The sequence below is a fragment of the Prunus mume genome, linkage group LG3 (assembly GCF_029339155.1).
Source record: "Prunus mume cultivar Tortuosa linkage group LG3, ASM2933915v1, whole genome shotgun sequence".
Taxonomy (NCBI): domain Eukaryota; kingdom Viridiplantae; phylum Streptophyta; class Magnoliopsida; order Rosales; family Rosaceae; genus Prunus; species Prunus mume.
In genome coordinates, this window is record NC_142700.1 from 20,437,386 (window position 1) to 20,465,213 (window position 27,828).

Here is a 27,828-nt window from a genome sequence, read left to right on the forward strand (position 1 = left end):
GAAACAATACGAACCTAATTATTGTGACACTTTGACCTATTCCTGAGTAATGGGACCAGTCCTTTGATAACTCCAGAGTAAAATAAATCCTCCTGATATAAAATAACTTTTGTTTCCAGAGCTCCAACAAGGCTTTTGATCTCAAAAACTTCAACAACAACCTTTAAAAAGAGAAAAAACCAAAGAACCTGCATTTTCTATATTCCTTGTAGAAACATACATAAATTTAATCTAATTTCAACCCAATGAAGAAAAAGATTAATTGATTGTAAACTTGGTACATGTACATGACTTAATTGGTCAATCTATGATGGCCATATTAGCTTCACTACTTGCAGTAGTAGTGTTCTCCATTCCCATTCCCATAAATTGTGCTGTGGAAGATTGTTGCGGACCATCATTATCATCATCACAGTCGATCAAGTGGTTTAGTAAATCATAATCAATCGAGAAGTCGAACGCATTGACTTGGTCTTCTTCACTACCAAATGGACTAGGCCAATATCCAATATTATTGTCAGTGAGGACCAGGCCTTGTTGAGTCTCATGAACATCTGACGCCCTCTCTTGGTTACAAACTGCGTACGATCCCAAGGCTTGTTCCGTGAATGGTTGTGCGGTGTCCGAATGTGAGAAATCGCTCATTAGGGCATCGCCATCACCGCCACCATGAAATTGGCTGACGTCATCAGTATAGTTTGACCTGGCTTGGGAAGAGACCACAGTTATTGGGTATGCAAAAGAGCTGTCCGGCTGAGATTGAGTGAGTCCAGTTGGCAAGTATGAAACACTCCCAGCAACTCCAGTAGCCTCAGACATGGGAGTGCAATCACCAATAAGTTCCTCAAAGCTAGTCACTTGTTGCGGCCTTTGCCTCTTATTTTGAGATTGTACGGGAGTGTCAGTTTCATTATCCTCTTCTACAGTTCTCAACTTTCTCTTCCCCCTGTCATTCTTTCGAATCCGGCATAGCACAAACTGATTGGTTGAGTTTGGTTTGGGCTTCACCAATGAAGGGTGAAGGCTGTACTCGTGCATAATCCAGCAACCGTCTTGAACAGATTTAGGGTTTTCATAATGAAACCTTTTCCATATACCTAAATCGTTCTCCTTATTCTCCGGATCACTGACTGTGGTCCCTGAGTTCTCACCTTTCCATGTCCCGGACCCTATCGTGCGAGCCGCGCGGGAGTCCTTATCACTCAGGCTCTTCAATTTGGTGAAGAAATAAAGGTCTTCACCTTTGGCTAAGTTGTGTCCACCATATTCATGCCATACATCCCATGGCTCTATCTTACCATAAAGATCCATTTCTGGAATAACATTGTCATACATGAAGGATGTGCCACGAACCTTGTTAAGAAGATAATATCCCAATAACTGATCATCTCTTGGACGAAATTTAAAACCAACTGGAAGATTAACAGCAGACTCACAAGGTGCCATATATAAGCTATGTAGCAGGTTCCTCTTCGACTTTTGTGGAGAAGAGAAGATTAAAGATGATCTTGGTTTCTTGGAATGGAAAGAAAATGAGTATGTAGGCTGGTTGGCAGAGAGAGGGTGTTGGGGTGATTCTGTAATGAGTTTCTTGGGGTTTTGTGAGAGTCATCTCCCTTCCATTCCTATATATATAGGAGTATTAGGGCAACTGGAAGCTAAATCTTATACGGGAAGGATTTGTGTTGTCATATCTCCAAGTTTTGTGGGGAGGATATGCATTTAGGGACATTTTGGAAAAAGCAAAAGGAGAGAGAAAATTTTTAAAAGAAGCAAAAATGGACAAAAATGCCCTTATTTATTTTTAAATTTCCTAAGGAATCCAATACATTTGCATGTCTTTGATTTGAAAGTTGAGTGGTTTTTGTCTTTTTTTAAAAACTTTGGCTTTTTCCAAAAGTGAAATTTTTTTTATGTCTAAAACCTAAAAAACCTTAAAAGTATTATGGGGAGGATAAATACTGAAAAAAATTAATATAAAAATATTTGAGCCCCCGACAATCGTGCAAATAAATACAAAGAGCTCTTCCCATAATCTCACATTGAACGTGGGCTAATAATTTAAGGACACAAATAAAGCCTCAGCCGACCAACCATTTTATTGCTTTCTCCTTCTTGTGATATTTGTTTAGGCTTCCCCTTTGCCCTTACTTTATCGAAGAAGAGTTTTTTAATGCCTTTTTATTTTTCATGTCCGGACTTATCAAACATAGAAAAACAATTAATTTTTCATTTCAAAGTCTCATTTTCTATGAACCTATTATTTACTTGATATTGCAATATCAAGCGTCATCTATATCCCTTTGGTTTCTCTGTGTTTTGTTGTTCCTTTCCCAAATAGGATAAGTCTTGGTATCTCAAGATATTTTCATAGATAATGAACTACAAGAATATTTGTGTTTTGTCGCAAAAATATTAAATATTCGAAGTTTTTCTTCTTGCATTAGATTTCTCTGCATTAGCTTACTTGTGCACCAAGCAGCAAATAGAAACTTGGCACGCATGTCTCTTCCAATGTCATAAGGAATTTTTAATCGTGTTTTTCCTTCAAACAGTAAAAGTTTCAAGTAGTTCCTTTCTTCTTCTTCTTCCACTTCAAACAGAAAGGAAAAGAAGAGGTGTTGAAATAACAATATTCTTTTTCTTCTAACTAAAGATCTATTGAAGGGAAGAGACTCTTAGCTAGTTGTATCACGTTTGTTCTGCTACTATAAATTCTAATAATTCGCAACTCCTACACTGTTGTTGCACATATATGAATTATGAAAAAGTTATCCCATCCAATATGCTTGGTTTTTTTTTTAATAGAAAAAAGAAAGAAAAAGAAAAGTATCTGTTATGCTTGTTATGTTCTCTTTATTTTGTCAAAATTTCTTGAGTTTGGCTATTGACAAAAACCATAGCACTTGCACAGTGCCGCCCTGAGGGTGGGCAAGGAGGGCGATGGCCATGGTCCTTGCATTTGTAGGGCCCCAAATTATATATATATATATTATATGTATCAAGTTGATGAAGAATATGATTTTAGAGGAGAATAATTTCAATAGTTTGGCATTTGGAGCCCCTAAATCTGATTACAAGTGTTTCTAAAGAGTCCAAATGAAAATTATGTAATAGATGAACATCAATTGCATGTATTTAAGTATTTAATTTCTAAAAAGTATTTCATTGCTAAAAGTAGCAATCAATGAAAGAAAGCAAATAGGGACTAGAAATTCTTTTATTTATCCAAAAATTCTTGTTAGTAGATTATTTAGTGAGGAAATATGAAAGAGTGCAAATTATTTATATCCTCATTCTTGTTTATTTTCAAATTGGGGCAGCGATTATATGGCCAATATTGGAGCCGTGTTTATTTATCCAAATTGTAGTTAATTGTATATTTTTTTTCCATGTTAGTTTATTATATTCAAGATAATGAAAGAGAAATGAGCCTCATTTTCATTTCTAGCCTAGGGCCACCCAAAAGTCAGGGTCGACCCTGTCTCTAGAGTAAATACAGTGGTCTGCATGTATTAAAGAATATGCGATTGCTTCCTTGATATCTGTTGATGGTAGAATTATAGGAGATGACCTCGTGGTGTTCTTTTTATCCAGGGCACTTCTCTCTTCAGATAACAATATAAAAAATACAAATTTATAAATAAATCCAATCTTAGACATGTATTTATAAAAAAACTCAAACACTATTTAAATATAGAAACACACCCAAAATCAACAATTGTATATTTTTTGAGTGTGTTTATCAATGGATTTTGAGTGTGTGTAATGATGAATTTTGGGTGTGTTTATAAAGTGTTTTGGGTGTTGGGTTTTTTTTATAATTTCAGCCCCCATTTTGGGTGTTTTAGTGAAACTCCCTATAAAAAATTAGTGTTGCCGGAGAGAAAGAAAAAAAAAATAAAGCCAACTAGCCACAAGAGAGAAGAAGAAAAAAATCACCAGATGACGAGAAAGAAGAAAACTGGCAGAGGGAAAGAAGAAAAAAAGAAGGAGAGAAGATATAAGGAAAGGAAAGAAAAAATAATAATAAAAAAAAAAGGAGAGAGGAGAGAGAGAAGAGTGAACTCAGGATGAAAATCGCACGATCAAAAATTCAATTCCATAACGAATCCACATTATTGGACTCCGCAACTGAGAAACGCCCCTAGATAAATGGGCTAAGCACACAAGTTGGGCTCAAATTATTAATACATATACTTCAAAAATACACATCTTTACAAAATAGGGCCTCATCTAAGGCCATGTATAATGTCCTCATTATAGAATTCTGGGGGCGAAGCTCCCCTCAAGGACTGAGATTTGTAAGGAAAATGATTATCTTATTACTATCCAGCCCATAACTATTTTTGATAAATGGGCTAAGCACGCCAGTTGGACTCTCTAGGAGTCACCCACCAAACCTTCAATAAACACTGTATCAGATCAGTTCTTCCAGTTTCCCGCCATTGCAATTTCCCACCAGTTTTTATGTCTCTAGAAAACCGGTCCTAAATAAATTTTTAATTATTAACTTTTTCAGGTAAAAGACCATTTTGTTTCTGGAATATTTTATTAGTATTAAAGTTGACTTTTTAATTGAGAAGGAATTTGGAAATATCAATTGGATCGCTGCGTAAAGCACATCGAGATGAGTCGTAAACACGTAGTAGACTCAAATCCGAGTTGTAATGAGTGAGATATGATTAAAATTCAAGTAGGGGCAAAATCATAATTTTCCGAAATTGTTTTTTAAAAACCAGATTTTTCCCTCTCTCTGTGCGCGCTCTCTCCTCATTCTCGACTCCGATCTCTCTCTCTCTTCGATTCTTTCTGCTCACGTCACGGCAAGGGCCGGCGCTGGTCTTGTTCGAACCGGCTCGACCTCACCGTCCAAACCCACCAGTTTACCGGCCGGAAAACTCGAATCCTGCCGGCGGTGACGACTGGTTTTCTCCGGTTTTTCCCGGCATCGCCACCGCGTTTCCGGCGAGCTTCTCCGTCGAACCAGGTATGGTTTCTCACCTATTCTTCAAGCTCTAGCTGCCTGTTGGGTAGGATTGGATCGATTTTTGCGTTCAGGGTTCCGTTGTGAAACCTAGGTTTTGGCCGGTTTCTCTACTCTTCTCTTCTGTAATTACGTTACCATTCTCTCTGCACGCTTGGAGCAATGATGGCAGAGACTCCCAAGAGAGGCCTGCAATCCCCTAAGAAATCCAAGCGTTTCAACGCCAAACCCTCGCCTTCTCTCACTCCTCCAACTCCACAAACCCTGACCACTCCTCGCCGGTCGGCGCGCCAAGCCTCGCTACACTCCGATTCCACCTCCCCTCAGAAACTCTTCGACGATTCGACGAAGAAAACCTTGAGAAAAGATGCGACGGCTGGAGCATTGAACTCCCAGCAAAATGATTCGCCCAAAACACGAAGAAAGGGGGAAATTGGGGAAATTCCAAAAACCCCAAAATCTGCTGGGAAGGGCAAGAAATCGAAGCGTAAAGAGGAGGGAAATTTGACTGAGGTTGAAGTTGCATTCTTTCCAGAGACGCCAGGGCAATCTGAGACTAAGAAGAGGAAGAGGGACGAGGAGAGCAAGGTAGTTACACGCTCGAGGGCCTCGAAAAATGTCAACTTTGAGAAGAACAAGGCAGTATCAAGGAGACGGGTTTATTATAAGAAGGTTGTGTATGATGGGGGTGAATTTGAGGTCGGGGATAATGTTTATGTGAGGAGGAGAGAGGATGCAAGCTCGGATGACGAATTGGTTGAAGTGGATGAATGTAGGGTGTGCTTTAAGTCTGGGAAAGCTGTAATGATCGAGTGTGATGATTGTTTAGGTGGGTTCCATTTGAAATGCTTGAAACCTCCATTGAAGGAGGTTCCTGAAGGAGATTGGATATGTGGGTTTTGTGATGCTCGCAAATTGGGAAGGGAAGTCAAGATTCCGACACCACCAGAAGGGAAGAAAAGGGTTAGAACATTGAGGGAGAAGCTTCTCTCGAGCGATTTATGGGCTGCCCACATTGAAAGGTAGATGTTTAATTTGGTTTAATTTTGTAAATGGTATAAGTGTGCTGTTATTTTGGTTGTAATGTACGTGGCCTTGGTTTGTGCTTTTGAATTTGTGCAGTGTATGGAAAGAAGTAGATGGTATCTATTGGTGTCGGGTACGTTGGTATATAATCCCGGAAGAGACGGTGGCTGGAAGACAACCTCATAATTTGAGGCGAGAAATTTATCGCACAAATGATTTTGCTGACATTGAGGTGATAGATGACATCTAATCTTGATTATTTGTCTATTAGAAGAATAAATGGTAATATAGCTGTGGTTGCTTTATCCCATAGAAATGTTCACTTTCTGTTTGAATAAATTTGTTCACGACAGGACCTTGTTTTTTTTTCCGCATGAAAGAAATCAGCATCACATGAAGAGATAGCTAGACATCCTACTTGTTTTATTCAATTGTTCGTTTTGTATTTTCTAGTAAAGGATCCTTGCAATTCTTCTAAAAAAAATGTAGTGAACCCTTGCAATTGTTAATTAGAGCAACCAAGCCAAAAACATTCATGGCATATTTTTAGCATAAGGGTAAAAAAAGAAGCAAAATGAAGTTAACAAAAACATATTTAGCCAACCCCAATAACTTAGGATTAATTCTTAGTTCTGAAGGAGTTGAGTTATAAGTTGAATGATGCAGCATTGGTCCTTCGCATTTGGATACTATTTGTGCCTTTTAACATTGTTCTAATTTCAAGGAATAACACCCTGTAGGGGAATGCTTGTTGTGATTTTACAAATAAATATATACTTCCTCTTACACCAAAATTGCTTGTCATGAATTTACCATTTGCTGGCCATATTTCCAGCAAAATAAGTGAAGTTATTCACCTTAAGTTCATGCGATTGCTGCCAATCATTTCAAGCATTCAATGTGAGGACTCTATAAACCATTTGGCCTTTAACTAGGGGTTTTCAGCCTAACAAACTCTGTTTCAGAATCCATGATTCGTGCTTTGCTAAAAACAAGGCAAAAAGAAAAAGAAAGAAACAAGGAAAAGAAAAACTGGTAGTCTCTTTAGGGAAAATTGCGTTAAATGTAATCCAGTCTGTAAGGGATTATTTTTTCTATTCTCCACCCTTTGTTTTCTTTTGTTTGAAGTGATCCTCTTATTCTGTATGACTTTAGGTTCAGTTTTGACTTTGGATGTGGTTGAGGATTTTCACAAAATTTTAGCTTTAAGCTAATATGGTCCTTTTTATATACCTAATCACTAATGTAGTTAAATACTTTTCAACTCTTGTTCTGCTGCTTAATATTCTCTCAGTTTTGGATAAGATATTATGGTGAAAAGAAGTATATCTTGCCATCCTTCAGTTCATAACTGTAATATTTCATATATTTACAGATGGAGTCTATTCTTCGACATTGTTTTGTCATGAATCCCAAAGAATATTCCAAAGCGAATGAAGGGGATGATGTTTATTTGTGTGAATATGAATATGATATTCATTGGCACAGTTTCAAGCGTCTTGCTGAAATTGATAATGGTGAAGAGGTAAGTGTTTCAGGAAATGAGACTCAGCATTTGAAAATTCTTCAAAAATTTCAAATGGATTAAATTGAGTTGAATTTATGGGGTTTTAACTATTTGGTAGGATGATGATGGAGCTGAAAGTGATGAAGATTGGAAACTTAGCAAAGACCCAGACTCTGATACAGAAGAAGAAATGGACTATGACGAGGAGAGCATAAAAAATATACTAGCCAAACCATCTAGAGGTCATGAGTTTGCTGCAGTATGGACACTATCTTCTAATTCTATCTCATACTTGTGGCTTTAGTTTGTTTACTTCCCCAAATTGAACTAGTCAATTCTGTATCTACAGAATTCACAGAAGGGGCGGTTCTTTGGACTTCAGAAGATAGGAGTTAAGAAAATCCCAGAGCATGTAAGATGCCACAAGCAGACTGATCTTGAAAGAGCAAAGGCAGCACTTCTGTTGGCATCATTGCCAAAGTCTTTACCTTGCAGGGATAAGTATGTGAGAATCAGTTCATTAAAGGTTTTCTTGATCTGCGTTACTTTAACATTGTAATCATGGAGACCTGCTTGTGTGCAGAGAAATGTTGGAGATAACTGCATTTATCAAAGATGCCATCTCTGATGATAAATGTCTGGGGCGTTGCCTGTACATTCATGGTGTTCCTGGAACTGGCAAGGTACGGTCTGTGGTTGTGTTTATAAATAGGTAGCTACATTGTTTCAGATAGGCTGTAAATTTAATTTATGTACTTTTCATGGATAAAATGAGTTTTATTTATTCCTTTTGTAATATCTGTGTAACTGCAGACAATGAGTGTACTAGCAGTAATGAGGAATCTAAGAACTGAAGTTGATGCAGGAAGTATAAGACCCTACTCTTTTGTGGAGATAAATGGTCTAAAGTTGGCATCACCAGAGAATATTTATAGGGTAAACACATATTTATATTTGATGTTCTATGCTTGTCATGATGGCATGCATTGCTGCCTTGTAACACGTGTTTGCACAGGTTATATATGAAGCATTAAGTGGGCACAGAGTTAGTTGGAAGAAGGCTCTCCACTTGCTAAATGAACGATTTTCTGAAGGAAAGAAAATTGGCAAAGAGGATGACAAGCCTTGCATTCTTCTCATTGATGAACTTGATCTTCTTCTGACCAGAAACCAGTCGGTAACCATTTTTTCTTATATCAGTTGGTAGCTTCTGCATTTTATGATGTGACTATTTTTTATATATAACTATTCCAGTTTTGTGTTATATATAATTAGTTGTTACTACCCATGATCTTGAAATAGTCAAAATTACATACTTGTAGTGCTTTTTTGGTTTCAGGTTCTATACAACATTCTTGACTGGCCTACTAAACCACACTCAAAGTTAGTTGTAATAGGTATGCTTTTATTTATTTTCAGTAGGCATCCTCGTCAAATGATTTTTGTGTTCTTTTATCTCATAACGAAATAGAAAAAACAATGATGATGACTATGAGATTGTTAATGATTGCATCATTAACTGTTTGTAATGAAATACATGTTCAGGCATAGCAAATACCATGGATCTTCCTGAGAAGTTGCTTCCTCGTATTTCAAGTCGTATGGGAATCGAAAGGCTTTGCTTTGGCCCCTATAATTACCAACAGCTTCAAGAGATAGTTTCTAGTCGTCTTAAAGGAATTAATGCCTTTAAAGAACAAGCTATAGAATATGCTTCAAGAAAGGTTAGCTGTATGTTAACTGTTTCATCATAAAATTGATTTTCTTTTGTCTTTTTTCTAATAGTTATTAGTTGGCCATAGTGGATGAGCGCCATAGTGGATGAGCGCATTGGAAACTCCATCTCTGAAAGTATTTGAACATATATTCAGGTAGCAGCTATTTCAGGAGACGCCCGACGGGCATTGGAGATATGCAGGCGTGCAGCAGAAATCACAGATTATCGACTTAAGAAGCTAATCTCAAATTCTAATAATGCTTCTGAAGGTATACTTCAAACACAACCCCTTTAAAGTTGGAAACTTGATTTGAACTATCCTTATTTTGTTAATATTTTGGTAATCTGTCCTATTCTCCTTCCACTTCATTGAAACTGTATCACCTTAAGTTTCAATTGCTGGAATTATCTAGTAGACAGAAATATTTTTGTTTGGTTTTATTTCTGTCAATGGTCATGCACCTGTGGGAAAGATGTTTTCTGTTAGTCATATTTCACACTTTTTAGCTATTTCTTACGATTGATTGCTGTAATTTAGTTCAGATTAATGACTAATCTTGGCTTCTAGTTTCCACTGACCACATCAACAGAACATAGAGTATATAAGTTAACCTTCCATGAACATCACTTGATATTGAGGTTTGAATAATTTGGTTTTATAAATATACAAGCTCCTTCTCAAGGGAATTCTGACATGGCTCCATATTGGGACTTCCTCAGAATATTGACACTTCGTTCTGATATGGTGCCAACTTGCCCAGTTGCATCTTTATTTAACATCATGGTGTAGACTATTGATGCATTATTTTGATTTGTTATTTAACATCATATTGATTCTAGTTTGTAACTTTTGGTTTTTTACTTTTGTTTTCAGTTTTATAGTAGTGAAACATTTTACATTTTAGGATTACTTGAAAAATCCAGAATGCGTTCTGTCAAAGCAAGCTTTAAACTATACTTCGTAGAGAAATGTTCTCTTGCCAGACAATCTGGCAACGTAAAATGCTTATGTTGCAAGACTCTGAATTTAGGCCATTAATTAGGTTGGTTCTTGTCTGAGTATGTTATCCAAATTCACAATCTAGCAACTTAAGCATCATTAGAGTAGTTTAGAATATCACTTTTGTCAGAAAAAAAAAAAAACATGGCCTTTCATTGGCAAAGAATCAACTGGTCCCATAATGAGAGTTTGTGTCATGGAAGATCTGGTTTAAATACCAAATAATACAAGTTTTGTTTTTTTGTTCTGTTTTTGGTATTGGTTTTGTTTCATTTTCTTTTATTTGAAAAAATGAAAATTAAGCAGCCTTTAAACCAGTATTCTTTTTTGGTCAACCAAGGAATTAGAATTGTCAACTTCTCTTCTTTCCTGTATCCTGAAGTTTCAAAAGGAATACTCTGTTACTACATTGGTATTATTAAGCACCAACATCTCATTTAGCTTAAACTCTATGTGCTTGCTTTGTTTAGAAGCGTTATTATCTTGCTTTGAAGCTTTAATTCTTGTCACTTACAGGATTTATATGTACCCACTTTGCAGGAAAATCACTTGTTGGAATGGCAGAGGTTGAAGCAGCCATACAAGAAATGTTCCAGGCACCTCATATTCAAGTGAGTCAGATTATATCTTACAGTCATGATGAAAAATGATTTCTGCTGGTGAAACTTATTTTATTTAAATGGTATTTTACATCTTAGATGCGGTAATCAATACTCTTGAGTGAGGCATATGATGCAGTGATTACTACATTAATATGCATTCCTAATATGTGAAATACATGAGATCCAGATAGCTACATAGTTTTATGGTCGAGTAACAAAGATGAAAATGGTGTCGGAGTTTGCTGAATCTTATAAGTGCCATTCTTAAAAGGAGTAGCATGGGAAAAAATGGCTTTCAGGACCCAAATTATCTGATGCTGGTTTAAAGTAGTGAATTTCTGCGCAAGTAGCATTCAACTCCATACAACTTTAGCTGCATAAATTGTAATTTGGTTGAAAGGAAGTTTTGTTTATCTATGTTGTATCTGAAAGAACAAAAAAAAATATTAAATAAAAATTCTCTCTACCTTCTTCAGAGATATATTAATGCTAATTCTTTTCTTTGTTTTTTCCTGGCAGGTGATGAAAACTTCTTCCAGGATGAGTAAAATATTTTTGACTGCCATGGTGTATGAACTCTACAAAACAGGAATGGGGGAAACTACTTTTGAAAAGGTGAACTTCTCAAGCTTTTTTCTGAACAATGTGTGCATTTACTTTTTTTGTATCGTACATTCAGAGTAACTTCGGTTTAAAGAATAGTATTTCACACTGGAGGTGATTATTTTTGGGCTGCAGGCTTGCATTGAAATACTGACTAAAAGAATACTTATTGTTCTTCACTGCTATACTGCATCTCAACTACAAACCAGATTATTTTTATTTTGGTTCACCAGTTTCTTTGATGCCTTCACTGTATCTAGCGCTGGAATTTTAAGATTAATTGATATGTACTAGTGTTTTCATTGAAGTTATGTTTTTCCTTGCAGTTGGCAATGACAGTCTCATGCCTCTGTACAAGCAACGGAGAAGCATTTCCCGGACATGACATGCTATTAAAAATTGGGTAAGACAAGCGTTGATACTAATAACTTGCTATATACATGTGTAGAAACATAGTCTATTGATCTCCTCTGGTCCTTATTGTCTTGTCAAATGGGAGTGTTATGAAACTGAAGAGCGGCACTAGTTTTGGCTTTTGACTAAGAAAATGTTGAGTGTTAAATAAAATGACTGCTTTCATTTCTTTTGTACTTTGCACATACTATTTTAGGTGATGGTCCTCTCTATTTTAAGATTTCTTTGACGCAGATGTCAGGTTGCATTTTTAAATGGCTTATGATGTCCATTTTCGAGTGCTGTTATTTGTGTCTGCAATTGCCTTTCTGGAGAATAGTTAGTGAGAACAATTAGAGGTTAATTTCTGGAGTTGTCTGAATTGTACATTTTTGGCAGTTGTAAGCTTGGGGAGTGCAGAATTGTTTTATGTGAATCAGGAGCAAAGCACAGGTTGCAGAAGCTGCAGCTCAATTTTCCAAGGTTAGTTTTCTGTCCAGCTCTTGACATCATCCCTCTCCCAAAACTTGTGATATCTATTAGAATTCTGTTTAATCCAGCTACTTTGAACTTTGGCTTTGATGATTCACCCTTTCATGCAACTGCATTTACCATCAGAAGAAAACCTTGGACTATTCTGTGACCTCATATGATTTTATGTCTGTCTTTCAGCGACGATGTCTCATTTGCACTCAAGGACAGCAAGGAGCTACCTTGGTTGGCCAAGTATCTATGATTCTTCTAGATTCAATCATTTTCGATTCTTCTTTCAAAAGAACAGTTTTGACCCTCATTCTTCATTTGTTTCAATTGCTACCTTCTCGTCATAAATTTATGTCACTTCCAATTGAGATACCAACATCTTTATTTTCTTCCTAATAAATTATTGTATCACATTTGAGACAGAAATTTTAGCAGAACACACTTTAAGCATCTTTATTTATTTTGGTGAAACATATAACTGATGGTATGAACTTAGCATTATATGAAATAAACCAATTAAAATCTAAACTTATCTAATTAAAATGAAGTCTTGAAAGTTGAAACCGTGCACGCGAGAAACCTGGTAAACTGTCAATTGCAGAAAAGACTAGTTCCTTCCAAGCATTGAATTGCCATTATGCTATGATCCCTGCTAGAGTGGAATAAAAATTAGACTTAATTAAATTCCAATTAAAACAATAAAACTAAATAACATCTAACCCTGTTAATAATAAAGTGAATGTGGGTGAGATGTGTTTCCGAAGTGAGGGAAACATACCACCACCGGCGGTGTGTACATGTACATATGTTCCTTGAGGACCCGAACGAAGCCTGAATACCATGTTTAGCAGTGATCCCGAATATAATAAAGATTTGTGTGTGTGCGCGCGCGTGCGCCTAAAGTGGAGAGTGTTTGCCCAAGTGGGAGAATTGATGTAAGGTTTTGGGCTTCACACTCATTATCTTGGTTTTATAATTATATAAACTCATAAAGTTTTGAGCATATGTGGAATTTATTTCTTGTTACATGGCAAAATGAAGTTCTACACTAATAAAAACTATGTATGGGATCAACACATTGTCGGTTTTGTGCTTTTCTTGTTTTTCCTTGTGCACCTATATTTTTCTGACCAATATTTTGGATGACTGGCTGTTTATTTTGGGTTCTAAAATTCTTACCATGCTTACTTGTATTGGTTAAAGAAAATTGAATTGGTGTTTAAGATACAAGTGGACTAAAGTTGAATGCTTCCATTACAGTTTTTGTTTTTCTCATCTACGTGCAACTTACATGTAAAGTGTTGTTTGAGAAAGAATTGAATAAATTAAATTTGAGATCTAAGGATTGGATTGTGATTAAGTTTTATAATGTATTAATTCATTTTATACGGTATTGATCTATTTTTGTAACATGCAAAATATATGTTTTGATGATTGGGAGCGTTTAATGATCTTCTTTGAGGATGTATTTAGTAATTTGGATGTTTCTGATTAATCACTTAACAATCTATTTTTGCATTAAGGATTTTAAGGCTAATAAGAACAAAGTTTGTTTTACGTATATGTTCTTATTATTTCATGCACTTTTGTTCAAATCGTCAGTGGTTAATCAATGACTTTTGCCTTTTCAATTGAATTTTGTGATTGATAATAAGCATTTGGATTTTGTTTCATGCTTGTAAGGGATAAGGTAAAAGAAAGAACATTTCCAGTGGTTCATTGATTCACTGAATAAGGTTGTTTCATACTTGTTACAATTATGGTTCTGTAAGTTTTGATATGTAGAATTAGTGGGAGCTAAGTTTTATTACACTCAATTTCATTAGTTTTCTTGGAGACAGTTTAATTATTTTGTGTATTGCTGTTTGGTTAAGTTCTTTAATTGGATTACGTGACTGCAGTTTTATGTTTACTATTCTTTGACAAATGAATCCAGTTACATGTCATCATGTAGTATAGCTAGCTACAGTCATTGCATAAGACATGAATTCATGCCAGTGTCATTAAGGAGAGATCTTGGTAATCTCTTAAGGAAGGGCTTATGAATGAAAGTGACCTTTGTAAACACAAATTAAGTTTTGTCATGATCATTGTACGTCCTAGTCTTGATGGGAGCCTTATATGATTTTGCAAGCTTATGTGTGGTTCTAAGAACCTTGGATCGATGTTATAAATTCAATGTGTTCCGACAGTTCCATGTGAGTTCATATTTTTGACAGTGGCTTGATTTAGGAATAGAGTGATGTTGAGTTCTACATGGCCATAGAGTGATCAACTTTGGAACCTTGATGATTATTTGACCAAGTGGGAGAATGTAAGACGTTGGATTATTCTAATGACCTACTTAAGTGGTCTTCTAATCATCATAGGGTTGTCTCGGGCTCAATATTGATCAAGGACTCAATTACTACTCGGCATGTAGCCTTGTATAAGTGTTTAAGTTAAATACATGGGCCAAAGGGATTCCTAATTAATATGGACTAGGATTTTTATTTCCTAATGCAATAAGGACTACTTAAGAGTTTTTCTTGATGGGAGAGACTCCTAGGCAGATGCATATAAAATATCAGTGCCCCTACTCAACCGATCAAGCCAGCCCACACAAAAGAATTCACCCAAACTAGAATGAGTGTATGAGGGATCGGATTGTTCTTGATATTTCGACAGTTTCTATGACAAACCAAAGATATGTGTTCTAGTTATGTGGTCAATAAAGTTGATAGCAACTGCATTACCATCAGAAGAAAACCTTGGGCTATTCTGTGACCTCATATGATTTTATGTTTGTCTTTCAGCGACGATGTCGCATTTGCACTCAAGGACAGCAAGGTACCTTGGTTGGCTAAGCATCCATGATTCTAGATTCAATCATTTTCGATTCTTTTTGACCCCCATTCTTCATTTGTTTCAATTGCTACATTCTCGTCATAAATTTATGTCACTTCCAATTGGGATACCAATATCTTTATTTTCTTCCAAATAAATTATTATATCACATTTGAGACTTTGAGAAATTTTAGCAGAACATACTTTAAGCATCTTTATTTATTTATTTTGGTGAAACATAATATGAAATAAACAATTAAAATCTAAACTTCATAAAATAAAATATTTTAAAAAAAAACTAATTAAAATCAAGTCTTGAAGGTTGAAACCGCGCGGTCGAGCAACCTGGTAAACTGTCAATTGCAGAAAAGATTAGCTCCTTCCAAGCATTGAATTGCCATTATGCTATGATCCCTGCTAGAGTAGAATAAAAATTAGACTTAATTGAATTCCAATTAAAACAATAAAACTAAATAACATCTTACTCTGTTAATAATAAAGTGAATGTGGGTGAGATGTGTTTCCGAAGTGAGGGAAACATACCACCACCGGCGGTGTTCCCTTTGTTAGATAGGGTTATCCGAACGAAGACCTGAATACCATGTATAGCGGTGATCCCGAATAGCTTAGGGGCTTGGTCAGATCGATTAAAAGAAGGAGGAGAAGACAGAGTGGAATTGCATGCATGAATATTGATAGAAATAATGGAAGAGAATAAAAGGATGAAAATGAAGCAGCCATGTTGGATTGGGTGATGAAACTGCACTAGCATGTTTCTTCGTGAATTCGCCATGTCTTTTTGGAAAATTTATATTGCCGACAGACAGCATGATTGTATATAATTTTTATGCTACTGGTTTGTTTGTAGAAGCAGCAAGTTGGAGAGTGGGTTGGGGGCAATTACTTTAAGTGTAAAAAAATATTTTTAGTTATTGGAGTTAGGTTTGAAAACAATTTTGTTGACCGTAATTTCAATTGAGTGCTGCTATTTTCACCCCCTAATTATATTTCTGCATATACCTTATTTTAAAATTTTGGCTAAATTATAATGGTTCTTCGATTATGACCCAACTTTAGTTTTCGTCCCTCATGTTGCAAAGCACGCATCACATGCACTCAAATTGACATAATTAAGGAATATGACTAAATTTATTAACCACCACAAATGTGATGATGGAATTGGAAAAATGTCGAAACTTTGATAAGAAGGTAAAACATCACTCACTAACGGAGAAAGTGGGAAACACTTACAACAATACAATACAAATCGCAAGGCCTCCTTGGGTGTGATGGACTTGTTGACTTGGAAGGCTCTCCGATGCTTAAGTAAGTACGGATTTAGTAAGTTTGAACTACAGATCAATATGCAGTATGCCATAAGTTCTGATTGATTACCTCCAAGCTGGGATAGTTGTCCTATTTTATAGGCCTTGGGAGGTGTGCAATTTGTTTAGAGTTTCGATGTGGGACTGTGGACATCAATTGTGGGACTGCCACGTGTCCCTGGGGGTGAAGTTGCCCTAGTCGTGCTATCGGTAGGCACGGTATCTGAAGCTAGGTGCCGAAGGCTCCCATAGTTCTAGTTTGGTCCACGTGTCCGATGCTCATTGGCTGTTCATTTTGGTATAAACAGGAGTCCCCCAAGTTCTCTTGCGAGAGTTCTCGGAAGGGGACTTGAAGTTGTCTTCGGAAGGAAATGTTGTCCTACCGCTCGGAAATCCAGTTGGTGGAGGGCTCAACTTCGGCCATCTCGTTCTTGTTCATTCGAGATTGACGTCGGGAAGTCGAAGGTCGCGTCGAGTGGATGTGTGAAAAGATATCTGGGCGCCGTCTTCCGTGCCTTGCTTGCCGTCGATCCCCATAGGATGAGCGACACGTGGCAAGTGTAATCATGGAGCGGCGCATTAATGTGCCGTTTGGTTTTTCGAGGTATACCGTTGCGACCCCTCTCCTATAAATAGGGGTGACCCCAGGCGAAATCACTTTGCATTTTTGTGAGAAGCGAGAGCTCTGTTGAGGCGATTTTCGATGAGAGCTTCCGGGATTGGCGATTTCCGACGAGGCTAACGGTAAACCAGAGATTTCGGCGTTACGAACGGCAAGAAAATCGATTTCCGTCAAGACGATCTGAAGCACAGTTCGTGGTCCTCTTCCAGAGTTTGATTTAAGGTACCGTTCGGCACCCTCAATTTACTCTCTTATCTAACTTAGAGTTACGTCATTCCTTGGTTTGAACTAGACTGACCATAGGGTTCCATTCGGTAGTCTAGTCGCCATAGGTAGTGATGTAAGGATCGGTAGGATAGTATATGGCATGAGCCTTAGTTTCCTTTTTCCTTGTTTTTGTAGATGTCTGATAGTGAGTCATTTTCCGAGCGTGAGTCCGATGCGTTCGGTGAGGAGTCATCGGACGGTCTCTTTGACTCCGGCGGTGAAGCGGCTGGCCCCGTCTGGGGACGGAAGTGATACCGATGATGAGATACTTGGTGAGGGCCCAGCTCCTTTCCTACAGGGCATCGGGAAGGGCTAATGACTGCACCGGTACCGTTGGCTATTGTCTATAGCGACGGTCGCCACGTTGGTCAAGCTCGCTGGGACACGAGCGCTAGTCGCCGATCATAGGCCTCCACTTGGCTGTGGAGAGTCACTGCCGAACCATCTCCTCGGCCGAGGGTATCGGTAGTATATCCCGAAATCCTAGGGTGCCGATGGGAGTTCGAAGGAGCTTCTATTCGGCGTAGATTATTTGGAGCCCAACAGGATTACCGAGAGGGAGATTGCGAAATTCCGTGCCGAGTATTTCATACCAGATTTGGTAGGGATGAGGATCCCAACGCCTACCGAATCTCTAAGCAAGCCGAAGGATGACGAAGTTGTCTTTTTCACGGACATACTTCGGCAAGGAGTGAGGCTTCCTTTGCAGCCCGCCATTCAGAGGATCTTGGTGCAGATAGGCTATGCTTCCGGCTAGTTCAACCCCAACTTCTGGGTAGCATTAATGGGTATGGTCACGGCCTTGGCATGGCTGGTGAGGGAGCACCTTCGTGCGAACAGTTCTCCCATCTGACAGCATCACAAAGTCGAAGTCTGCCAACCATGGGGTTGGGTTCAGCTAACCGCTGAAGGCTATCGAGCGCGCCATTTTGTGTGCCGTGCCAACCTCCTAGAAGGACGTGGAGGAAAAGCGGGTGCTTCGTTCGGTGATGGGAGTCGCCCTCGGACATCCCGTCCGTTTCACATTCCCACTACCTTCCAAATAGCCGGTAGGCCATTGTACCATTCGGTAGGCCTCCTAGAGTGTATCGTCCCTTAGGAGTTTTAATTCCGTTTCTTTTTGTGTGCAGGCAAATTAAAACAGAGCGCCACGCAAGTGGAGATTCGCGGATCGAAAGGGTAAGGTGAAGGTCCCTACCGCGGAGAGAATTTACCCAAGTTCCTCTTCACCCCTAATTTCATCAAGGCTCAACTTGTCAACCCTGCTGAGAGTAAGTGTACTTGTCTATTTTGACACATTTTATTGCCATAATGAGAAATCTGACCGGTCTGGGTTTTGTAGTGTGAAGAGAGGAGGGCTGCTGAGGCGAAAAGGATGAACGAGTCCTCAGCGGCGCGATGCTCGGCATCGGGGAAGAAGAAAAGGGCCGGCAGCGGTACCCACGTCATCGGGAGAGTCGATCCCAATGACCTAACCCTCAACGAGCGCCGTCACGGATGAAGCGTTGAATCGCGCATGCCGGAGCGACGGCGGCCGGTCTGTCTCCCGGCCGAGGTGTGCCTACCGAGGTACCTCCTCCAAAGCTACTAGTAAAGGCCATTCACCGTCGATCCGAGGCCCATCCCTTTCCAAAGTGCGCGGGCGACAGCCGAGCCATCTTATTTGCTAAAGACGGACGAGGCGCTTGCGAACTGTCACTCTTGCCTGTCCGTCGAAGACGGTCCAGTTTAATGAATCACATGATCCTCGGTTCACAAATGGAGCTGTCCGAGATCAAGGACCTGCCGAAAAAGCTCATTCGGGAGGAGGCTGGCCGTGCCTTCCGTCTTCAAGCTTCGGTAAGCGCTAACCATTCTAAGTCTTTCTTACCGTTTGTTTCTATCCTTGTCTTGACATTTTCCTTTGCTCTTCAGGCTTCAATGGACATGTGGCTGTGAGTCAAAGGAGCTATCAATGCTGCCGAAAAGGCAAAGAAGGGTTATGAAGACGGCAGGGCTAGGGTTGCCGAGGCTGGCAAGGCTATCTAAGCTCATGCGAACTTGGCGAAGGACATGCAGGCTGCCGAACAGCAGGTTAAAGTTTATCAAGCCAAGCTCGGTGAAATGTCGGCAGCCACTGGAGTCGGCGCAGCTAGCGAGCAAAGGAGGCTTTGGAGTCGAAGGAGGCGATCCGGTGGCCTTTGAGGAGTAGGAGCGGGCCAGAGCTTCGAAGATCGAGGCTGCCATCCAGAGGCAATCCGGGGGTACTGTTCGGTCTTGAGTTCACTACCTTGCTTGACAAGGAAGTGGGCTCGGAAATGGCGAATCTGCTCTACCGTTTCAAGCGGTACAACCCCGAAAAAGCTCAACCTCAACTTCATTGCCGATCCTCTCCCTCTTCCTGAAGGCATGATCGAAGAAATGATCGAGGACTACGAGGGGGAGGATGCCCTAGAAGAGGCTCTTGCCGATGCCGAGGAGGATCTGCCGAAGGCGAAGAGGCCGCTGCCGAGGCCGAGGAGGCCGCTGCCTGACAGAAAGTTTCGTATGCTCTGCAATGATAATCTTCTCCAAAAGCTTCTTCTCATTGTCAACTAAATCTGGTTGAGCTCTAGGGGATGATAGAAGAGTACGAAGTGGAGGACGCCCCGGAAGAGCCCGTTGCCCCTGATACCGAGGAGGAGACTACTGCTTGAGCCTTGTTTAAGTTTTTATTAAATGTAATTTGTCATAAGGCAATATGTTCTGAACACCTTGATGTCGAGGGCATCTTTTAATTCAAGCAACTTTAATTTTTATAGTTGAGTGTCAAGTAGCTTCACTTTCGGTATGATTGACTTAACTTCCGTAGGCTAGTACAAGCTAACTTCCGAAATTCAAAATTAATCATAGTAACTGCCGAAGGCAGAATGATTGACTTAACTACCGTAGGCTAGTATAAGTTCAAATTTCATGTGAACCTTGAATCGGTAAGCAACTTAGGGCTTAAAACTTTACTGCCGAGGGCTAGTAACAGTAACTCTGAAGTAAACTTTTAAAGTGCCGAGGGCTAAATAAGCTTAGTAAAAGACAAGTTAAACTTTTTTCGGTGGGAAAAATACCGTAATACCTTAATTTCCGAAGGCTAATAAAAGGATTTTAAAATGTAGTATACTGCGACCGATGGTCTCTACCGCATCTTTTAAAAATGAACACACCGAAGGTTGTTAATATAAGTGTCGAAGGCCTTTTTATTAATAATTGCCGAAGGCAAAGATACATTTGGAGTTCGTTTTACAATTGAAAACCTGCCGTAGGCTAGGGAACTCTACACTTCCGTAGCCGGTGAGTAAGAATAAGCCGAAGGCTTTAACAATGTTTTCTACATGCCGTAAGCTAGGTAACTTCATTTAAAGTAATATTTCAAATGCTCTACGTTCCAAGGATGACCGAGGGTCTTTCCGTTGGAGTCCATGAGTCTATAAGTCCCCGATTGCTGGATGCCGATGATCTCGTAAGGTCCTTCCCAGAAGGTCCGAGGGTTCCTTCCTTGGGATCCTTAGTTGCCAGAGAAACTTTTCGCATGACCCAATCTCCGACTCGGAACGAGCGAGATCTGACCACTGGAGTCGTAGTACCGAGAGACGCGCTGCTTGTAAGCTTCGTTCCGAAGGTTGGCTTGCGCTCGGCGTTCTTCGATCAGGTCGAGGCTCAAGGCGAGTGCCTCTTCATTCGCCTTTGGGGAGAAAGTTTCTGTTCTGTAGGAGGGTTCTCCGATTTCCACTGGGACTACCGCTTCCGAGCCAAAAGCCATGGAGAACGGTGTTTCCCGATTGCCGTTCGGTAGGATGTCCGGATGGCCCATAACGTCTCTGGAAGCTTCTTCGGCCAGGCTCCTTTGGCTTTGTCAAGCTGCCGTTTCAATAGCTTCTTGAAAATTTTGTTCATCGCTTTGACCTGACCATTCGATTGGGGGTGAGTTGGCGAAGTGAAGAATAGATTGATCTTGAGGCGAGTGCGAAGCGCCTAAAGGAGTCGAATCGAATTGCCTGCCATTATCGATGATAATTGCGTAGGGGATTCCGAATCGGCAGCAAATGTTCATCCAGATGAAATCTTTCATTTTGGCTGCCATTATCGTAGCCAAGGGTTCGGCCTTTACCCACTTGGTGAAGCAATCTACGGCGACAACAGCATATTTGACTTGGCCCTTACCTTGCAACATCGGGCCAATCAAGTCCAGATCCCCACTGGACGAAAGGCCATGGGCTTACGATCGGTGAGAGAGGCTCGGCAGGGATGTGAGGGATAGTTGTCCTTTTTTACAGGCCTTGGGAGGTGTGCAATTTGTTTAGAGTTTCGATGTGGGACTGTGGACATCAATTGTGGGACTGCCACGTGTCCCTGGGGGTGAAGTTGCCCTAGTTGTGCTATCGTTAGGCACAGATCTGAAGCTAGATGCCGAAGGCTCCCACAGTTCTAGTTTGGTCCACGTGTCCGATGCTCATTGGCTGTTCATTTTGGTATAAACATCTGATTTTCTCGATTATTTGTATTAAACACGGGAGGGAGACGGGCTGGAAGTCCAGTCCATTTTTGTGAGGCCATGAAAACTAAAAGGTACACAAAATTGATTTCATCTTGATTGAAACACAACGGGTGGGGCTAAAGTTATTAGCTTTAAAATTTAGTGAGTACTTACAATTTCTATAGTCTTTCTAGGTAAACATTAAATCATATAAATCAAGCTAGTTTATAGCTCCATAGACTAATTTTCAATAAGTTTTAACATAAACCATTTAACACTATAGTGGATTGAACATCTAAGATTTTTTACCTAGATTGACCTCGGGTTCTTTCATGCATTCATATTATAGATGAAAAGTTATTTTATGTAAAAATATTGATTAAGTATAAAAGGTAATCATTTTCTCAAATAATTTTTTGGCGGATTTTCAAATCTATGATTTGAAATGCCATCATTTTTAGCCTAAATCGTATTTGGACCGCTCTAGTATTTTTATTTGAATCCAAATGGGGGGTACTTCCTTATTTACATTGTAAACTTAAGTAAATGGAGTAATATAAAAAATAAATAAAAGTAAAATGACAAAGACAACAAAAAAAGTTCCTTTCAGAATTGGTCCGCCCTTGTGTCTGTGGAATTAAACAAAAAAAATAAAAAATAAATAAATAAATCACTGCATGTTTATTATTGCGTTGTGGAAGGCATCTGCAGCACATAGTCAACCAAGTCCACCCTCCTCTTTTTAACTGCATATGCGGCACATAGTCACGCAAGAACAATATGTGGTCCCAATTGATGAAATCATGAAAATTGACTTGCTTATTGAAGATAATTCCACTTTGATCAAGGATGAGAAAATTAACGATAAGTTCCATGATGAAAAATATTTGGCTTAATTGTAGCAATAGTCGCTGAATTTATATCCTATTTGTATTTGGTTCTTGAATTCGCAAAATGGTTTTGGTAGTTCTTGAACTCCACTTCCGTTAGTAGTATTAGTTTTGGCATCGTTTATGCTATTTTTGTTTTGGTTAAAATCAAGGGTAAAACCGTCTTTTTTGAGTGGTGCTTTTTTTCCACCCTTCTCAACTCTTTTACCTTTGCAGCCCCCACTGAAATTTACCTTAAATTCCAAATGGCCTTTTTATAATCTAATGCAGGTGCTACACTTGATTACATTTTTGTAAAAAGATTCTCTCTTTATTTTATTTTTATTTTTTTTTACAGTGGGAATACCATTTCAAATACATTTTTTTAAAAAAACAAGAAAAAAAAAATTGAAAAAAATAACACAATCCCCCTACTTCGCACTGTCTTCCTTTGCCACCCTTCATTCTCTTCTTCCTCTCTCTCGCTTTCCAAAATTGCAAGATATCTTGAGTTTGATAGATTTTTATAAATTTCTATAGATTCGAAATAGTGATGGATCATTATGTTTGATGTTTGATGTTTGAGATGGTGGTAAAGACAGTGAAGGTGGAGATGGTAGAGGCATCAATGGTGATGGGAAGAGTGGTGGTAATGATCATATCAAGTATTGGAGAAAATGGTGGAGGGGTGGTGATGGCATCAATGGTGGCGGTGGTGGCGGCGGTGGCGGTGGCATGGCTGGGGTGGTAGTGGCGGTGGCAAGGTGGCAATGGTGGTGGTGGTGACACAATGGTGAAGTTTGGTGGTTATGACAAGATGGTGGTAGTAAAGGTGGTGAAATCATATATTGAGAGTATAAAAAATTATATCTATCAAAATCTTTGGGGGAGAGCAAAGATTTGTCATGGCCTACACTAAGTCTAAAATCAATCGATCAACAGGGTGTAGTCTAGTGGAAAAGAACCTTGATTGCATACCAGAGGTCTCAAGTTCATACTCCCATGGTATTTTATTTATGTGTGTGAATTTAGACTATCGCTTGTACTGCAAAAAAGTATAAAATCAATCGAATCCACCTTGTTCCCCGGGAAGGTTTTAATGTGGCCACCGTATTGTTTCACTCTATGCATGCTTTCGACTTTTTTAATCATGGAGTATTTTAAAGTCATGATTGAATACCTCTAAATGTGAATGGACTTTAAAAAGTCCAGATTGAATACACTCAAAATTTTATGCATTTCTATAAAATCGTGATTGAATACACATGGACCTTTAAACTTATTTAAAATCCTTTAAACTTCTAATTGAATACACTGCCCAAAATAGTTAAGAGTGATGTAAGCTTCAAAATATGGTTAAAAGTCATTTTTAACCCCACAAAATGACGGAAAATTCGAACCGAGTAGACACCATGACTAAATACTGCTAACTTGCAAATTCAATCACCAAAATACAAATCAGGTGTAAGTTGAGGTACTATTGCTACATTTGCTTTCCACTCCACAAACAATATTTAATTGTTTTCTAAACATCAATGTTGCTGCCAAACCCTCTTTCTTTATTTTAATATTTTTTTCTGTGTGAACCCAAGCCAATAAAGGTTGGTGAACATCCCATTAAAATTCTCTCCGAACGTGTTTTAGTATTTGACAGTCGAAGAAGGCTACACCAGTTCGATTGCTCCCAAATTTGAATACGTTATATGGTGGACATCCGTGAGAACAACTTTCATGTAGGAGCCAACTTCATTTGAGCAATGGAAGTTGCATTTCGAACACATGCAATCTGACGGGTTATGAGCTAGTAAGTTTGGCCATGTTTTGGTTGAGCAATATGGGAGGTATTGGCCACACATCTTGGTCAGAAGTGTTACCAGAATTGGCTTTGAAAAAATATATGTGCTCCACTATTATTTGACTCTAGCTTGACAACGACAGTATTTGGAGTCAATTAAACTTTAAAATAAGAGTTTCGTTCCTCCCATCCAGTTCTCTTTTTGAGGAGAAACACTTAAGTATAACGAGGATAACAAAATAGTGTTATCGCCGTTTCATATAAGTTTTTCTGCTTCACGAGTGAAAGCCAATGAAGTTTGCATTGGAAGTCTCTCTTTGACGTAGTGATTGGTTTTTTTACCACTTTCTCAGTTTGCAGGAGATGTTCGGTGTGGGGCCTAGGAAAATTTGTAAATTTATATTGCGCGGTTGGTATTTTTACCACTTTCTCAGTTTGTAGGAGACGTTCGGTGAGGGCAAAAGAAAAAGAAAGAAAGTACGCTTGTTAGTTGCATTGCTTCTAACTCTTATAAATTTTCTCTATTTAACCTAAACACAAACCGGTGGGCAAATGGCAAATACACCACGAAACATGCAAGTATTGAAGATCCCCTACCACCAAATGGCTCATGGCCTCCTTTTCATCCTCTTTTTCTCTTCCATTTTATCCACAAATCATGCTTGCAATCAATCTCAAAGCAGCTCTCTTTTGTCCTTTGCCCTCTCACTGTCTTCTCCTTCTTTGAACTGGACTTCCATTGATTGTTGCCATTGGGAGGGCATCAGCTGTGATCACGACGGTTGGGTCACACATTTGGACTTACCCTCCAGATCAGGGCTCAATCTCAAAGGAGGTGTTTTTCCCTCAATTGAAAATCTCACTCATCTCACCTACTTGAATCTCTCTCACAATTCACTCTATGGTTCACTTGAATCCGGTTTCTTCTTATCCTTGAATCGTCTTGAGATCCTTGACTTGAGTTCTAATCTTTTTTTCGGAGAGCTCTTGTCTTTTATACCATCCAACACTCGCATGGTGGACTTGTCCAACAATCACTTCCATGGTGCAATTCCATCTTCATTCTTCCGACAAGCTAGGAATTTGACTAGTTTTAGTGTCAGGAACAACACCTTCTCAGGTTCTATCCCATCCTCTATTTGTCTTCATTCTTCTCCCCTGATCAGGCTGTTGGATTTTTCCTTCAATGAATTCAGCAACAATATTCCTGCTGGACTAGGGAAGTGTGCCAAATTGCAAGTTTTTCGTGCTGGTTACAATAACCTCTCAGGATCACTTCCAGAAGATATCTATAATGCTACCACACTTGAAGAAATAACATTACCTAGTAATGCGATTAGTGGAGACATTAAGGAGGAAATTGTCAACCTCACCAACCTTACAATCCTTGACCTCTATCTCAATCAATTCAGTGGCATGCTCCCGATGAATATTGGGAAGCTCTCCAAATTGAAATTCATGCTTCTTCATTCCAACAATCTAAAAGGTTCCCTGCCCCCTTCTTTGGTGAATTGCACAAACCTTGAACAATTGAACCTCGGATCAAACAATTTAGAAGGAAACCTCTCCGTGCTTGATTTCTCCAAACTCAGTCGCCTCAGTAAACTTGACGTTGTGAGTAATCACTTCACTGGTGTCTTCCCAACTAGCCTTTACTCATGCAAGTCCCTGAAAGCACTTCGACTGAGCTTAAATGACTTAGATGGACGAATAGAGCCTGAGATTCTTTCATTGAAATCCCTGTCCTTCCTCTCGCTTTCTGGGAGCAGAATGTCCAATATCACAGGGGCAATGAACATATTGATGCGCTGCAAATGTCTCAAAGTGCTTATACTTTCAAACAATTTTGTAGGTGAAGAAATGCCAAATGGTGATGGCATGGTTGATGTTGATGGATTCCAAAATCTTGGCATTTTGTCTTTTCGTGGTTGTGAGCTCACTGGTTCATTACCTGTATGGTTATCCAAACTAAAGATGCTAGAGGTCTTGGATATGTCCTTTAACAGAATCACAGGCTCAATTCCGAGTTGGTTGGGGACTTCTCCAAGCCTTTTTCACATAAACTTGGGCAACAACCGAATTTCAGGTGAACTTCCAAAGCAATTCTGCGAATTACCAATGTTGGTATCTGAACAAACTGCAGCTCAAGTAGAGCATACATATCTTGAACTACCTTTCTTCGTCAAACCTGCAAGTGATGCATACATTTTGCAGTACAGTTCTCTCTCTTTCTTTCCACCAGCAATATACCTATACAATAATAGCATCAATGGGAGTATACCAACCGAGATCAGACAATTGATCCTTCTTCGTACATTAGATCTTAGCGACAACAATGTCGGTGGAAACATTCCAGACGAAATCTCCAGCCTGAAAATGTTGGAGACGTTGGATCTTTCAATGAACCACTTGTCTGGAGAAATCCCCGCATCATTGACAAGCCTTAATTTCTTGTCCTCTTTGAACGTATCGTATAATAATCTCGAAGGGCCAATACCAAAAGGCACTCAGCTCCAAGGCTTTGATGTCTCTGCATATGAGGGGAATCCAAAACTTTGTGGTGCCCCTCTTTGGAATGATTGTCCACTAATTAACGGTAACAGCCAAGACGTGGAGACTGAGCATCAAATTCCATGGTTTCATATTTCTGTTGTGCTTGGCTTCATCGTAGGATTTGGTGGATTTTGTGGTCCTTTAATGCTTAAGAAGACATGGAGAGATGCATATTTCCAATTCCTAAACAATGTACAAGGTAGGATCTATGCGATGAGAAAAGTGCGTGCATGATATATGATAGGCTCTGTGATCGTAAGGATGCAGAGAGCTTAAAAACTAGATTTTAAGTACTTTTATATTCTGTAATTTCAGCTTTTATCTTTCGGCTAATGTAAAACACAACTTTTTCTCATATTATTTGTTTAGGCCTGATTTCGTCTTGTGCCAAAATATCGTTATGGGAAATGCCAAAATATCACATTTTGGGGAGAAATTTTTGTAGATACCCGATACACCGGCTGGCTGGTGTACCCACCAATAGAAATAAGACACGTGTAATAATTTATTTTTAGTTTTAAAATTACAGTAACTTTTAACTCCGTTAGCTTTTTAACTCCGTCTGCCTTTTGCTGCAATCGAGAATCTTTTAATTTTTTATTTATCAATTTTTCAAACAAAACCCTAAAGATACAATTTTTCTCTGACAATAACCCTTCTGCAGTGAGATACACAAGCCTGCTGTACGTTGTTAGCTACTCAATCCATGGACAAAGAAAAAGGTGATGACCTGCACCCTACTCCACATACCTTTACTTTTTTAGTTT

At 39.1% G+C, this 27,828-nt stretch overlaps 2 protein-coding genes, 1 long non-coding RNA gene, 1 other non-coding gene and 1 pseudogene across 4 annotated transcripts; 3 read left to right on the forward strand and 2 right to left on the reverse strand.

Annotated features, from left to right (window-relative positions):
- Nucleotides 1–300: 300 nt before the first annotated feature.
- On the reverse strand, nt 301–1,571 carry LOC103326719 (uncharacterized). Its single transcript, XM_008228956.2, has one exon. It carries the CDS (start codon nt 1,444–1,446, stop codon nt 301–303), a length of 1,146 nt encoding a protein of 381 aa, XP_008227178.2. The 5' UTR covers nt 1,447–1,571.
- Nucleotides 1,572–5,015: 3,444 nt separating this feature from the next.
- On the forward strand, nt 5,016–12,768 carry LOC103326681 (origin of replication complex subunit 1A-like). The gene is made up of 16 exons (XM_089048399.1): nt 5,016–6,009; nt 6,110–6,245; nt 7,389–7,538; nt 7,639–7,779; nt 7,870–8,021; nt 8,104–8,203; nt 8,334–8,456; nt 8,536–8,697; nt 8,860–8,917; nt 9,066–9,244; nt 9,392–9,506; nt 10,778–10,848; nt 11,359–11,454; nt 11,769–11,845; nt 12,235–12,318; nt 12,508–12,768. The coding sequence occupies exons 1-16, from the start codon at nt 5,150–5,152 to the stop codon at nt 12,569–12,571; spliced, it is 2,568 nt and encodes an 855-aa protein (XP_088904525.1). The 5' UTR covers nt 5,016–5,149; the 3' UTR covers nt 12,572–12,768.
- Nucleotides 7,446–7,523, forward strand: LOC148919059 (small nucleolar RNA snoR28). The gene has a single exon (XR_016125755.1). It is a non-coding gene; the product is annotated as a small nucleolar RNA snoR28 (small nucleolar RNA).
- Nucleotides 12,769–15,388: 2,620 nt separating the features above from the next.
- On the reverse strand, nt 15,389–16,119 carry LOC148919060 (uncharacterized). Its single transcript, XR_016125562.1, has 2 exons — nt 15,688–16,119; nt 15,389–15,558 (listed from the first exon to the last, which is right to left on the reverse strand). It is a non-coding gene; the product is annotated as an uncharacterized LOC148919060 (long non-coding RNA).
- Nucleotides 16,120–25,061: 8,942 nt separating this feature from the next.
- Nucleotides 25,062–27,500, forward strand: LOC103343653 (receptor-like protein 3 pseudogene; annotated as a pseudogene).
- The last annotated feature ends 328 nt before the right edge of the window (nt 27,501–27,828 follow it).

Bases quoted from the DNA above. Each gene is read 5' to 3' on its own strand.
- LOC103326719 (XM_008228956.2), bottom strand. From the start codon at position 1,446: ATGGCACCTTGTGAGTCTGCTGTTAATCTTCCAGTTGGTTTTAAATTT.
- LOC103326681 (XM_089048399.1), top strand. From the start codon at position 5,150: ATGATGGCAGAGACTCCCAAGAGAGGCCTGCAATCCCCTAAGAAATCC. The intron at 8,698-8,859 runs GTAACCATTTTT...TTTTGGTTTCAG, and splicing joins TTCTGACCAGAAACCAGTCG to GTTCTATACAACATTCTTGA. The intron at 9,245-9,391 runs GTTAGCTGTATG...ACATATATTCAG, and splicing joins TAGAATATGCTTCAAGAAAG to GTAGCAGCTATTTCAGGAGA.